Consider the following 14,812-nt stretch of genomic DNA (forward strand, 5'->3'; position numbering starts at 1 on the left):
TGCCTTTTGTTTTTCCTAAAGTTTTTCTTATTATTATTCTTCCACCCTATTTTGCACCTCGGAAAACTTCATAATTAAGTTTCTCAGCCACCGCTGGTCCGATTGACAGGAAATTTTCATCAAATGATCGGCTAGGCACGTATAATTTTTTTATTGCTAATTATGACGTCATAGGTCACGTGGTATGGGCGCCATCTTGGAAAACCCCCTTCAAATTTGCCCCTCTATATCTCCGAAACGGCTCAATTGAAAAAATTGATTAATGGCTCATTCTAATGAACTCTTCAATGGGACCAAAAAACATGTGTATTTAGTATATTAAAAGTGCTAACGTTACGAGGTTAGAATTCGTCAAACAGATCCATTGCTCTCACGAAAATGATTTTTTTTTTTCCAGATCCTTGGTTAAAAAAAACTTATAATGCAAAAAATTTCGAAGTCATACGTCACATGGTTTGGCCGCCATATTATTTTTAGTGAAAAACACGAAAACACCATTTTCTCCGCAACGGCTGAACAGATTGAGCTCAAACATGGCATGCCTAATCGCATACCCATGATGAACAAAAAGTTCGGTGATCATGACATCATGCGTCACATGGTTTCAGAGTTATGACGTTTTTAAGCATAAACTTAAAATGCTATCTTTTCCATAATTTGTGTAGATATTGAGTGGAAACTTTACACAAATGTTCCCCATGGGGGGAAGTTAAAACAATTCACATGGTTTGGCTTGGCCCGCAATAAATAGTTGAACGAAAATCATAAAATGCTTCTAACTCTTGCACTGCTGCATTGATCGACTTGAAATTTTAATGCAATGTGGATCTCATCAAGCGGAACAATTGTGTAAAATGTCAACAAGATTGGTTGTACGTTCTCGAAGCTAGAAGTCTTTTTTGTTGAAAGAAGAAGAAACGCAACATTTTTCTGAGCAGGCCATATGACTCAATGTGCTCCTGCCATTTTAAAAAACGTATTTCTTTTAAAAATCATTCTCTCTGCAATAATTGGACCGATTGTGAGCAAATTTTGACCATAGGAGCGACTCGGCCTGCAGAATATTTTAATTGTAATTATGACGTCACAGGTCACGTGGTATGGGCCCCATCTTGGAAAAACCAAAAAACTTTGCACCTCTATATCTCAAAAACCGCTGCACAGAAATAATTGAGACTGGTCTCATTGCAAAGAACTCTCCATGCGGAATAAAATATGTGAATGATGATGTCATGGGTGCGCCGTTATGACGTCATAATTCGACAAGTAAAAAACTTTATCCGATCAAGATGAAATTTCTTAAGCATCTTCTCAGTATAAATTGATGCAGAAATAAAATTATAATGACATCGTAGGTCACGTGGTTCGCCCGCCATATTGCTTTGAGTAAAAAGCCTGAAAAACCACTAAAATCCCATTTTCTCCAAAACGACTGGACAGATCGAGGCCAAACGTTTCAGGCAGAATCGCATACCCATTAAGAACAAAAAAGTCAGCGAGCATGATGTCATGCGTCACATGGTTTCGGAGTTATGACATTTTTAAGCATAAACCTTTAAAACCTAGCTCCTCCCTCATTTTTGATCCAATCGAGGGTAAACTTCACATATGTGTTCAGCATATGATTCTACTAAAATGACTTTTTGGAATTTGTGATAGGTCACCTGGTTTCGCAGATATCGTTAATTAAACGAAAGTATTTTTAAAATTATGTCTCTTGAACCGCTTCATTGATCGACGTGACTCTTCACACTATAGTAGAAGTCATGAAGAGTAACAAGTGTGCAAAATTTCAAGATGATTGGATGTACGGTCTGGAAGCTAGAAGTTGTTATTGTGTAAAGAAGTCTTTGTGTGTGGGCAAATAATATTATTTATCACACTGTACCTGACGTGCAGGCAACGTACGAAACGATCTCACGGGGTAATTTGAACCTCAAAAAAATTCTAATTTCAGATTTGTCAATCGCTGAGGTATATTAACACACGACTAAAACATATTTGGCAAAATTACGACTATTTTTGACCTGATCGCATTTCACACAGAGAAGCTGGCAGTTGTCATGACTGAAGAAGATGAAACTTCGCATGAGCTTCTCAGACCATATAAATAATTCTGGCTCAGCGATGTTCAGGTTTATTGTCTATAAAAATCGCTTTTTTGCAGTCATTGCACGGATTGACAGGAAATTTTCACCACAGGTGCGCCTGGGCATGAAGAATCTTTTAAAGATAATTATGATGTCACAGGTCACTGGTACAGCCGCCATCTTGGGAAAACCAAAAAACTTTACATCTCTATATCTCCAAAAGCCCTGCGTAGAAAAGATTGAGACATATCTCATTGTAAAGAACTATCCATGGAGAATAAGCCTTGTGAATGACGAAGTCATATGTGCCTCCATTATGACGTCATAATTCGACAAGTACAAAACTTTGTCCGATCAAGATGAAATTTCTTAAGCATCTTCTCAGTATAAATTGATGCAGAAATAAAATTATAATGACATCGTAGGTCTCGTGGTTCTCCCGCCGTATTGCTTTGAGTAAAAAGCCTGAAAAACCACTAAAATCCCATTTTCTCCAAAACGACTGGACAGATCGAGGCCAAACTTTTCAGGCAGAATCGCATACCCATTAAGAACAAAAAAGTCAGCGAGCATGATGTCATGCGTCACATGGTTTCGGAGTTATGACATTTCTAAGCATAAACCTTTAAAACCTAGCTCCTCCCTCATTTTTGATCCAATCGAGGGGAAACTTCACATATGTGTTCAGCATATGATTCTACTAAAATGACTTTTTGGAATTTGCGATAGGTCACCTGGTTTCGCAGATATCGTTAATTAAACGAAAGTATTTTTAAAATTATATCTCTTGAACCGCTTCATTGATCGACGTGACTCTTCACACTATAGTAGAAGTCATGAAGAGTAACAAGTGTGCAAAATTTCAAGATGATTGGATGTACGGTCTGGAAGCTAGAAGTTGTTATTGTGTAAAGAAGTCTTTGTGTGTGGGCAAATAATTATTTATCACACTGTACCTGACGTGCAGGCAACGTACGAAACGATCTCACGGGGTAATTTGAACCTCAAAAAAATTCTAATTTCAGATTTGTCAATCGCTGAGGTATATTAACACACGACTAAAACATATTTGGCAAAATTACGACTATTTTTGACCTGATCGCATTTCACACAGAGAAGCTGGCAGTTGTCATGACTGAAGAAGATGAAACTTCGCATGAGCTTCTCAGACCATATAAATAATTCTGGCTCAGCGATGTTCAGGTTTATTGTCTATAAAAATCGCTTTTTTGCAGTCATTGCACGGATTGACAGGAAATTTTCACCACAGGTGCGCCTGGGCATGAAGAATCTTTTAAAGATAATTATGATGTCACAGGTCACTGGTACAGCCGCCATCTTGGGAAAACCAAAAAACTTTACATCTCTATATCTCCAAAAGCCCTGCGTAGAAAAGATTGAGACATATCTCATTGTAAAGAACTATCCATGGAGAATAAGCCTTGTGAATGACGAAGTCATATGTGCCTCCATTATGACGTCATAATTCGACAAGTACAAAACTTCATCCGATCAGGATGAAATTTCTTGAGCATCATCTCGGGATAAATTGATGTAGAAAAAAAAAATGATGATGTCATAGGTGCCTCCATTATGACGTCATAATTTGACAAGTACAAAACTTCATCCGATCAGGATGAAATTTCTTGAGCATCATTGAGGGATAAATTGATGGAGAAAAATAATAATAATGTGAAAGCGGGATTGTTATAAAGTGTGGGGATGTGTTTGTGTGTGTGTGTGTGTGTGTGTGTGTGTGTGTGTGTGCACACATGTGGGGATGTGCGTGTGTGTGGATATGTGTGTGGGGGGGGGGGCGATGTGTGTGTGTGTGTGTGTGTGTGTGTGTGTGTGTGTGCGTATGTGGATGTGTGGATGTGTGTGTGTGTGGATGTGTGTGTGTGTGTGTGTGTGTGTGTGTGTGTGTGTGTGTGTGTGTGTGTGTGTGTGTGTGTGTGTGTTGGGGTGGGATGTGTGTGTGTGTGTGTGGGGTGTGTGTGTATGTGTGTGGGGGGTGGGGGGAGGGGGATGTGTGTGTGTGTGTGTCTGTGTTTGTGTGTGTGTGTATGTGGGGAGGTGGGATCTGTGTGTGTGGGGGAGGGGGGAGGATGGGGATGTGTGTGCTGATGATCCATGCAGTCGGGAAACTAGTCAATTGCTTCCAGGTTAACGTTCTTGCTTTAGGTGGAGAAACTATGTTTGAGGTTTACAATTTAAATAAAGTTGAATATGGGATGTTGTGAAATTAACATCATTTACAACAATCCATTAAATTATTTAAGTTTAGGAACAACCGATACTGTACAATTAATTGTGTGTGTGTGTGTGTGTGTGTGTGTGTTTGTGTGTGTGTGTGTGTGTGTGTGTGTGTGTGTGTGTGTGTGTGTGTGTGTGTGTGTGTGTGTGTGTGTGTGTGTGTGTGTGTGTGTATCACGGTTGTATCCAAGGAGGGTTGTGTCAAAGCATGTCCAATGAAAGTGGGGTTGTATCAAAAGCGGGCTTGTATGAAAGCGGGAAGGCAGAATAAACCGCTCATCACTGCCAACAGTTGTAAAGTGGCAGTTCTAGTTTATTGTTACAACAACATTGTCCAAGAATCTAAACACTGACAAACTGCTTCAACAGAATAATATTCTTCTGACGTGCCATGTTATCTTTGATGATATTATAAATATACAGATTGTGTTAAAACTTAGATTTGCATCAACTTGGTCATTCAATTCAATCCCTGATCTGTGGCATCTTAAAATTATTTTAAAAAATTTTTTTATGGATGCTCTCTAAATATTTTCCCTAAATCTCTGTCTCGCTCTCCCTCTCTCTCTCTCTGTCTCTGTCTCTGTCCCTCTCTATGTCTCTCACTCTCTCTCTCTTTCACTTTCCCCTCCTCTCTCTCTCTCTCTTTCACTTCCCCCTCCTCTCTCTCTCACTGTCTCTCTCGCTCTCTCACGCTCTCTCACGCTCTCTCTGTCTCTTTCTCTCTCTCACTTCCCCCTTCTCTCTCTCTCCCTCACGCTCTCTCACGCTCTCTCACGCTGTCTCTGTCTCTGTCTCTCTCTCTCTCTCTCTCTCTCTCCCTCACGCTCTCTCACGCTGTCTCTGTCTCTGTCTCTGTCTCTCTCTCTCTCTCTCTCTCTCTCTCTCTCTCTCTCTCTCTCTCTCGCTCTCGCTCTCGCTCTCCCTCTCTCTCTCTCTCTGTCTCTGTCCCTCTCTATGTCTCTCTCTCTCTCTCTCTCACTCACTCTCTCTCTCTTTCACTTTCCCCTCCTCTCTCTCTCTCTTTCACTTCCCCCTCCTCTCTCTCTCACTGTCTCTCTCGCTCTCTCACGCTCTCTCACGCTCTCTCTGTCTCTTTCTCTCTCTCACTTCCCCCTTCTCTCTCTCTCCCTCACGCTCTCTCACGCTCTCTCACGCTGTCTCTGTCTCTGTCTCTCTCTCTCTCTCTCTCTCTCTCTCTCTCCCTCACGCTCTCTCACGCTGTCTCTGTCTCTGTCTCTGTCTCTGTCTCTCTCTCTCTCTCTCTCTCTCTCTCTCTCTCTCTCGCTCTCGCTCTCGCTCTCGCTCTCTCTCACTTCCCCCTTCTCTCGCTCTCTCTCTCTTTCTCTCACTTCCCCCTTCTCTCGCTCTCTCTCTCTCTCTCACTTCCCCCTTCTCTCGCTCTCTCTCTCTCTCTCTCTCTCACTTCCCCCTTCTCTCGCTCTCTCTCTCTCTCTCACTTCCCCCTTCTCTCGCTCTCTCTCTCTCTCACTTCCCCCTTCTCTCGCTCTCTCTCTCTCTCTCACTTCCCCCTTCTCTCGCTCTCTCTCTCTCTCACTTCCCCCTTCTCTCGCTCTCTCTCTCTCTCTCTCTCTCACTTCCCCCTTCTCTCGCTCTCTCTCTCTCTCACTTCCCCCTTCTCTCGCTCTCTCTCTCTCTCACTTCCCCCTTCTCTCGCTCTCTCTCTCTCTCTCACTTCCCCCTTCTCTCGCTCTCTCTCTCTCTCTCACTTCCCCCTTCTCTCGCTCTCTCTCTCTCTCTCTCTCTCTCTCACTTCCCCCTTCTCTCGCTCTCTCTCTCTCTCACTTCCCCCTTCTCTCACTCTCTCTCTCTCTCTCTCACTTCCCCCTTCTCTCACTCTCTCTCTCTCTCTCTCACTTCCCCCTTCTCTCTCTCTCTCTCTCTCTCTCTCTCTCTCTCACTTCCCCCTTCTCTCTCTCTCTCTCACGCTCGCTTCGGCAGTACATATGCAAAAATTGGAACGATACAGAGAAGATTAGCATGGCCCCTGATCGTTAGTGAAGCGCATATGATATACATATGTACACGTGTGTTGTGAGGGAAATATTATCTCTCTCACGCTCTCTCACACTCCCTCTGTCTCTGTCTCTGTCTCTCTCTCTCTCTCTCTCTCTCTCTCACTTCCCCCTTCTCTCTCTCTCTCTCTCTCTCACACTCTCTCTCACGCTCTCTCACGCTCTCTCATGCTCTCTCTGTCTCTCACTTCCCCCTTCTCTCTCTCTCTCTCTCTCTCTCTCTCGCTCTCTCTCTCTCTCTTTCTCTCCCTCCCTCTCTCTCTCTCTCTCTCTCTCTCTCTCTCCAAGAAATACAAATAATTAATCAGTATTATCTCAAAATTCATAATCCAGGAACCATTCCTTGGTGGTTGCAGCAGTGCAGCAGTTCCTACGTTCGTGAACGTCACGGGTTTCAATCAATGTGCTTTGGTCACAGTGTTCTATACACTAACAAGACCTGAGCTTAACACATCTACTCTGACCCGCACTCTGATAGCAGGGCAATCTCATTTGGATCCGGCCTGCTGCGGAGACCGGCGTCGTCTCACCGTGCCCAAGGATAGCGGCCCAAGGACCGTGATGTCTGTGAAAAGGAAACGGTGTTTTGCATGCTAATAATTCTGCTGGGATTTTGTTGAGCCTGGAAGTCGCTCATACGAGACTGCATTCACTTGGCTTTCAATTGACTTTGCTGGGGAATTGCTCTTCTGGCTGCTCAAGCAGTGCCGGCAACTATGGCAAAGTTCCGTTCAACTTGGCATCCTCGGTGTTTCGTGCATCAGAGCTTCCTTGCTATTGAAAGCCTGTCCCGAAATAATTTAGCCATGCAGCTCTCTTTTTAATTAATAAGATAATAAGAAACAGTAAAACACCAAAAAGTTCTTCATTGTGTTTCATTGGTAACCGTATGGATTTGTTCTCATGACAGTGGAGCTTATTTCGTGGGCCCAGTCGTATTCCTAATCTTCATCAATGATCGCTCACTCTCTGGAAAATCCTCTTTATCTATTTGCTGATGATTCTACCCTCTGCTGTGTCATCCTTCGTCCTTCAGACAGACAGGCTGCAGCGTCTTCCCTCTTCAGACCTTGAAAAAATCACTAGTCGGTCAAACACTTGGAACATGTCTTTCAATCCTGACAAATCTCACACTCTCAACATCCCTCTCCGAAAGGACCATCTGGCAAACCCTCCTAACTTCTTTCTTAACAATCCTCTTAAGGAAGTTCTGTCATTCAAACTCCTGGGTCTCACTATCAGCCATGATCTTTCTAAAGTTGGCCTGCAAAGGCAGCCGCTGACCGGGCATCCTCCGTTGTACAAAGTTCTTCATTTGGCACATCTGAACTCCAATCCACCGGCAAGGCCTTCGTCCACAGCTTGATGGAGTATTGCTCTCCCCTCTAGGCCGGCTCCCTTGCCTCACATCTGGCTCAGCTTGACGTCGGTGGAAACCAAGGCCTTTAAGATCATTGGAATCTCCCCTGGTGAAGCAGAGTCTATGGGCCTATCACTTCACTATCACTGACAGGTCAGTGGTCTCTGTCTTCTACCTCCACCTTCCTGGTCTTGCACCCTCCACTCTTTTGTTCTGTTGTGTGCTGAGCCGTTCATTGTTCCAGCTTTCCAATGAGCCCCGTCTTCATTAAAAAAAAAAAAATTATATATATATATATACTGTATTGGTAATGAAATGAGGAATGAATGTTGGTGTCATTCTTGATATCATTACTTGATGAGGGCAAATTTTTAATAAGGATCAGTCTGCCATTCTTTGTTTATCATTATCATCAATAAACTTGGAGGAAAATACATATATCTATGAACATATAGGGAGGCCTATAGAGGTGTATTTGACATTGTAGTTTGGACCTTTGAGAGTGTAAATTTTCGACATTGTTCATATTTGGTGTATTATTGTTATCACACAAATGGTAACAAATACGAAGAGGTGAACAAATAAAAAACAAAGGATCAATTGGGAAAAACAGAGCGTTGGTGTTGAACGCAGGTCGTACAGGCCTGCAATTCGTATTATAATTTAACGCTGTGTTGCTTAAGGAAATAGCAAGCCAAAGATGACAGAGACACGTGCACTTGTCATGTGTGTTACACAGTGAAGGCTCATGGAATGAAGACGTATGTGGATCCACACACGTACGAGGATCCTGCACAGGCAGTCAAGGATTTTGCCAAAGAGATCAACCCATCAAGCATCAAGATTGAGAAAGTAATTGGAGCAGGTATGGAAATCATGCTCACTTATGTTTAACTGTAATTGGTGTTGGCCTAATGGTTAGGGTGCTGGACTTGGGATCCTAAGGTCCTGAGTTCGAATCCCGTTCTGCTGTTGAATTAATACCAGGTGGGGTTGACTCAGCCTGTCACCCTTCCGAGGTCGGCGAAATGAGTACCAGGGTACTGGGTCCTCTCTCAAGGAGGTTTGTGGCAGGATTTGCACTCCGGCCGCCGTAAAAACACCTCATTCCGTAGCACACTCAGGGGTGTGTGTTGGGATGGTGCCGAGGAGTCGTCCAAGGAAGCAGCAACGTGCTGATCCAGTGTATGCTCATATATATATATATATATATATATATGGTATCTGTAATCTGGTTCTCCAACCTAAATCTTTGGAAAGACCTAGGTTGGAGAACCAGATTACAGATACCAATATTAGTAACTCCCAACCACATCCAGGTCGACTCCATATGATGAGTGGATACCAGAGATAACGTCACCGCGTGGCAGGCGGTGCTTATCGCTCCCAGCAAGGTGCAGCAGCAGCTGTATGGGACGCCTTGCTGGCGGTTCTCCACTGATGATATGAAGGTCGCATAGTGACTGATATATATATATATTATAATGTTTAACTAAGGGAAGGAATGTTCTTGTATAAACAAATAGCACACGCTTGATCATTGCTGAGATTTTGCTCCATCATGTTGAGTTTGAACATATTTTGGTGAAGCCTTTTCCATAACATGTCGCTTGATTCAATATAATGATGAACCACGATGAACATTAATTAACAAATTTCAATCGGTTGGAATTTGCTGTGATGTTTTTCCAAAGTTAAAATTTTCGGAAGCATTGTAGTTCAAGGAAAATGTTTGTGCAAGCGCAAGGAAGGAATGAATGAAAGTGAATACTTCTTTCGCATTGGAAGGTTGTGGTCATTTATAAACAGAATATTGATCAAGTGACGTTCCAATTTCAATGGGACACTGAAATCAAATCATAAATCTTTGGAAACATGATCTTACTGGAATATAACAATAAGTTGACCATATTACAATGTGTATATCTCCCGTAAAATCACAAGACAATCACTTATACAGTAACACATCTCGCTGTATTTACAATACAATCGTGACATCATTCTTCTTTTTCTTCTTCTTCAAATCAGACTTCACTTTGGAACTTTCTATTTGGAGTCTCCCCCTGTCTCTTTCTCCTTCTCCATTCCTTTTATCTTCCCTCTCTATTTCACCTCCCCCTCTCTCTCTTCTCTCTCTCTCTCTCTCTCTCGCTCTCTCGCTCTCTCGCTCTCTCGCTCTCTCGCTCTCTCTCTCGCTCTCTCTCTCTCTCTCTCCCTCTCTCTCTCTCCCTCCCTCTCTCTCCCTCTCTCTCTCTGTCACCTCCCCCTCTCTCCGTAACTCTCTCTCTCACCTCCCCCTCTCTCCTTAACTCTCTCTTTCTCACCTCCCTCTCTCTCCCTGACTCTCTCTCTCTCTCTCTCTCTCTCTCTCTCTCTCTCTCACCTCCCCCTCTCCCCCTCTCTCCCGAACTCTCTCTCTCTTTCTCTCTCTCTCACTCTCTCTCTCGCTCTTTCGCTCTCTCGCTCTTTCGCTCTCTCGCTCTTTCGCTCTCTCGCTCTCACCTCCCCTTCTTTCCCTCTCCCTCTCTCTCCCTCTCTCTCTCTCCCTTTCTCTCTCTCCCTCTCTCTCGCTCTCTCTCTCACCCCCCCTCTCTCACCTCCCCCTCCCCCTCTCTCTTGCTCTCACCTCCCCTCTCTCACGTCCCCTCTCTCACGTCCTCCTCCCCTCTCTTTCTCTCTCTCTCCCCCTCTCTTTTTCTCTTTCTCTTTCTCTTTCTCTCTGCCTCTCGCACGCACAAACACGCAAAGATGTCTTTCTGAAGCCTCTAACTGGTACCAACGTCTGAACAGGCGAATTTGGTGAGGTTTGCAGTGGGCGTCTAAAGCTGTCTCGCCGACGAGAGATCAATGTTGCCATCAAAACACTGAAAGGTGGCTCGACGGAGCGTCAGCGCTCAGACTTTCTCAGTGAAGCAAGCATCATGGCGCAATTTGAAAACCCAAACATCATTCACCTTGAAGGTGTTGTCACTAAAAGTAAGTGAAACTTCAACCTCATAACAGTTTAAAGAAATAGGCAGAGTGTTTGTGGGTATTTGTGTTAATTTATTTCACGATACTCATGTACACAGACACTGGGTTTGGAAATGAGGATGCACCGTGTTGGCAAGACAACAACAATGCAGGCTGTGTTAGCTGAGCTCACTATCACTCAGATAGCAGCTTTCTGTTTGCATTATCATGTAAAGTATGAGGTAGGAAGAGGCCTTTGTAAACCATGAATATCATGTTCGTTGATGAGCCCAGCTAAGTGCTACAACAATTGCCGAAACGGACAACTGTGAAGCGAAATTTGATGCTTGGATGAAACTGAATTCATTTTAATATACATATCATTATACAAGTGAATGCTGTTCTGTTATTCTATTAATATTCTAAATTACATCAGCTTCTGGGGGTGAGCACCTTCTGCTCACTTGAAAAAATATTTAAATTTTCCTCTTTCCTTCATTTTACTGTTTTATATATTTTTTAAAAACAACAACTAATAACCAACAATAAACCAAGAACAATGCTAATATAACTAGAATGACACTCACCGATGGGCCAGATGTGGATCTGGACCTGAACCAAAATAAAATTGGCTTGTTCGTGTCACCTAAGCAACTCAAATCCACCGAGTATATAGTTTTGGCCCTATATTGGATTGTTAGAAATTAGGCTTATGTTGAGCTTTTGACCTTAAAAATACTTGGTGGTTGAAATGAGTGACCTGATATGCAATTCCGCTTCAAATTTCAAGTCAATCGGATGAAAATGGGCAATTTTAGAAACTTGGCCTTTGTCGACCTTTTGGCCTATGTTGACCTTAAAAATATTTGGTTTTCGATGTATGTTCAATATGTGCAATATCAAATGGTCATATAACATGTGCTAAAGTTTCAATTTCCTCCACTGAACGGTTTTCAATGTATGCTCTAAATAAAATGCAGACACATACATATGCACACGCCGATTGCTTAACCCCACATTTCTCTTCGCACGCGCGAGTAAAAACTGAGGCAACTGTACATACCCCTAGACCACTGATTCCCAAACTTCCTGGCATGACGCCCCCCCCCCCTTTTGTTTTTCACCAAACCTTCATGCCCCCAATACCCCATTTTTTATTTATTTATAATTTTTACTCTCTCCACTCATATTTATAATTATTGTTCATGATAAACTAACCTTTTCTGACTTTTGACACCAAGCACAGTATTTGCAGCATTCAAGAAGCACGGTTTCGAGAGTGTCTCTCCAATTGTGTGAGCTTTCTTTGCTTTGTCAATAAGTCGTGACAGTTCGTAAGATGCCTCGACCAGTTTGATGGTCTCCTGATGAAAAGCTCCGGGAGTGTTCAGCTTCATGCGTTTCAAGCATTGAAGTTTGGCAGCGGAAAACTATTTCGGCTTGTCTTTTAATGCCTTGTAGTTTGTCTTCCAATGTCGCTCCAGACAGCCAGGTCTCATGGCATCATTGCTGAGAACAGCATGGAATATGACGCACTGAGGGAGGTCAATCCCATTTTTTTCTATGACGGTGAAGCCAAACTTGATATACCCTTTATCATACGTCCTTTTAGTTGTCACAGACATTTCTACAAAAAATAAAAATAACTACAGCTGCCACATTGTAACTGCTGGCAGTGATGACCGGGGTACCACACGTCGTCCCGCTTTGATGCAACCCCGCTTTGATACAACCCTCTTTCATCAGACACACGTGACACATGACGTCCTCTTCATAAAACTGAATTCAGTGTTGTATTTTAAGTATTTAAAAAAAAAAAAAGGGGTCCTCAGGGTCCTTGCGTCTTTATGGTCCTCGGGTCTTTTGGGTCATTTGGGTATTTTGAGTCCTCTGGGTCTTTTGGGTCCTTGCGGTCCCCTGGTTCTCCATGGTGTTTAAGGGTCTTCAGAGTGTTTGGGGTATTGGTGGTCTTAAGGGTCTTGAGGTTCTTAAAGGTTCTTCAAAGGTCCAATAGGTCTCAGCAGTCCAAAGTGTTGAAAGGTACATTCCGATAGTACATAATTAATAGACATACGTAATTAAATAGACAGGATGCCAATGACTTCAAACAATACATAATTAATATATATATATATTGAAAACTCACATGGCTGGATAAGATAATAGAGTAGAGTTTCTTCTTCTTTAAACAATAACAACTTCTGGCTGCCAGACCGTAGGATCAATCGTGTTGAAAGTTTAAACACATATTGAGGTTAATGACTACAACATGACTTTGAAGTTTCACATCGAAAAATGAATCGGTTCAAGAGATAGAATTTTTTTTGAGATTTTTATTCAATCCAATATGGCTGCCAAACCCTGTGACCTATGAATTACTGAAGGACACCATGGTATCCCAAGGCATGGGGAACAAATGTGTGACGTTTTCACTCCATCTGTTCAGCCGTTCTGGAGGATTGGCTTTTTAAAGTTTTATTCTTCCAAAAAATCATAGATGCCAAACAATGTGACTTATGACATCATGGTCACTGACCTTTTTTTGGTCACGGTATGATCGCATCATGGTCACAGTATGTGATCATGTGTGTAAAGTTTCGCCTCGATAAGTTTAGCCGTTTTATAGAAAAGGGTTTTTTGTGGTTTTAAGGTTTTTGTGTTTAAAAAATATTGGGGCCAAACCACGTGACCGACGACGTCATTCTTTTTTTCTCTCCACCAATATATCCATAGACGACGCTAAATAAATTTCATCATGATTGGATGAAGCTTTGTACTTGTCGAATTATGACGTCATAATGGAGGAACCTATGACATCATCATGAACATTTGTTATTCACCAAGAGAGTTCTTTACAATGAGCCATGTCTCAACTTTCTCCATGCAGCGCTTTTGGAGATAAAGAGGGGCAAAGTTTTTCGGTTTTTCCAAAATGGCAGCCGTACCCATGACCTATGACGTCATAATTATCATTAAAAAATTATGCAGGTGGAGTTGCACCTGTGGTGAAACTTTCCTGCCAATCGGACCAACGATTGCAGAGAAAATCATATTTATTCTGTGCGGACAAACAAACAGACAGACAGACAAACAATCTGTCTCAAATACAATACCCTCTCCTCGGGTGAGGGTAACTAGAATTACACTCGATAAAGCACATACCTCCGCATATAATAATTGTCATTAAAAGGAGGAGGTGCTCCTGTGGTGAAAATTTCGTGCCAATCGGACCAACGGTTGCAGAGAAAATGTTTTTTAAAGGGAATAAACACAAAAAATTGCGACGGAAGAAGAAGAAAAATAATCTGAACAGAAACAATAGGGTACAACAGCCAAAACGGCTCATTGTACCAGTACCATAATAATTTGGGCCTTCAATAGACAAGAAAAAATTCAGTTTCTCCACTCACAGAAATGGACAAATCTACTAAATACTAAAATATCAGATACGAAATACTATACAGTAATACCGAATATATTTGTTAGGTGTAACATGCAAAAACCGGAACAAAGCAGTAAGAATAACCTCACATGTTATTGTACACCGCTCCTTTCCTATGCCATCTCCAGGCGCTGCATGACGTCATTGCCGAGCACCAAAGGGGGCCCGGCAATGACGTGCGCTGAAGGGGAGTACTCAGTTTTCACTCCGGTTGTTTGTTTGTTTGTTTGTCCGGGTGATATATCAGCCATCCTTTGAGCTAGGAAGCTGAAATTTGGGCACAATAGTGAGCAGGTACTTTGTCAAAAACAATATTTTTTGTTTTTTGATTAATCAATTAATTGATGTCACTTAATTATTATCTATTAATTAAGTACTTATACATTTCCTTTCTCATCTGGGCAATATCTCAGGCACCTTTTGGGCTAGGAAGCTGATATTTGGACATGATAGTGACCAAGTGATGTTGCTGTAAAGGATATTTTTGATTTGTTGATTAATCAATTCATCGATTAATTATTTAATTATTCAATTAATCACGTAATTCATTATGTTTTTTAAAGTTACAAATTCAGATGAAACGGTGGTAGTTTAGGTATTCTATAAGCCAATTGATTAATTATTTAATGGTTGTTATTTATTTATTTTCATTATTAATCATTTATTTATTTTCTAT

At 42.0% G+C, this 14,812-nt stretch overlaps 1 protein-coding gene and 1 non-coding gene across 2 annotated transcripts in view; both read left to right on the top strand.

The window, feature by feature from the left end:
* LOC137422874 (ephrin type-A receptor 5) overlaps positions 1 to 14,812 on the top strand; it is a 224,919-nt gene that overhangs the window by 157,894 nt on the left and 52,213 nt on the right. Inside the window, exons 11-12 of the mRNA XM_068109498.2 lie at positions 8,482 to 8,607; positions 10,533 to 10,718. Of these exons, the coding sequence (XP_067965599.2) occupies positions 8,482 to 8,607; positions 10,533 to 10,718 (312 nt within the window). The remainder of the gene's footprint in view (positions 1 to 8,481; positions 8,608 to 10,532; positions 10,719 to 14,812) is intronic.
* Positions 6,295 to 6,401, top strand: LOC137411830 (U6 spliceosomal RNA). Its single transcript, XR_010981406.2, has one exon. It is a non-coding gene; the product is annotated as a U6 spliceosomal RNA (small nuclear RNA).

Source organism: Myxine glutinosa, chromosome 3 (genome assembly GCF_964187855.1).
Source record: "Myxine glutinosa chromosome 3, kmMyxGlut1.1, whole genome shotgun sequence".
Classification (NCBI taxonomy): Eukaryota; Metazoa; Chordata; class Myxini; order Myxiniformes; family Myxinidae; genus Myxine; species Myxine glutinosa.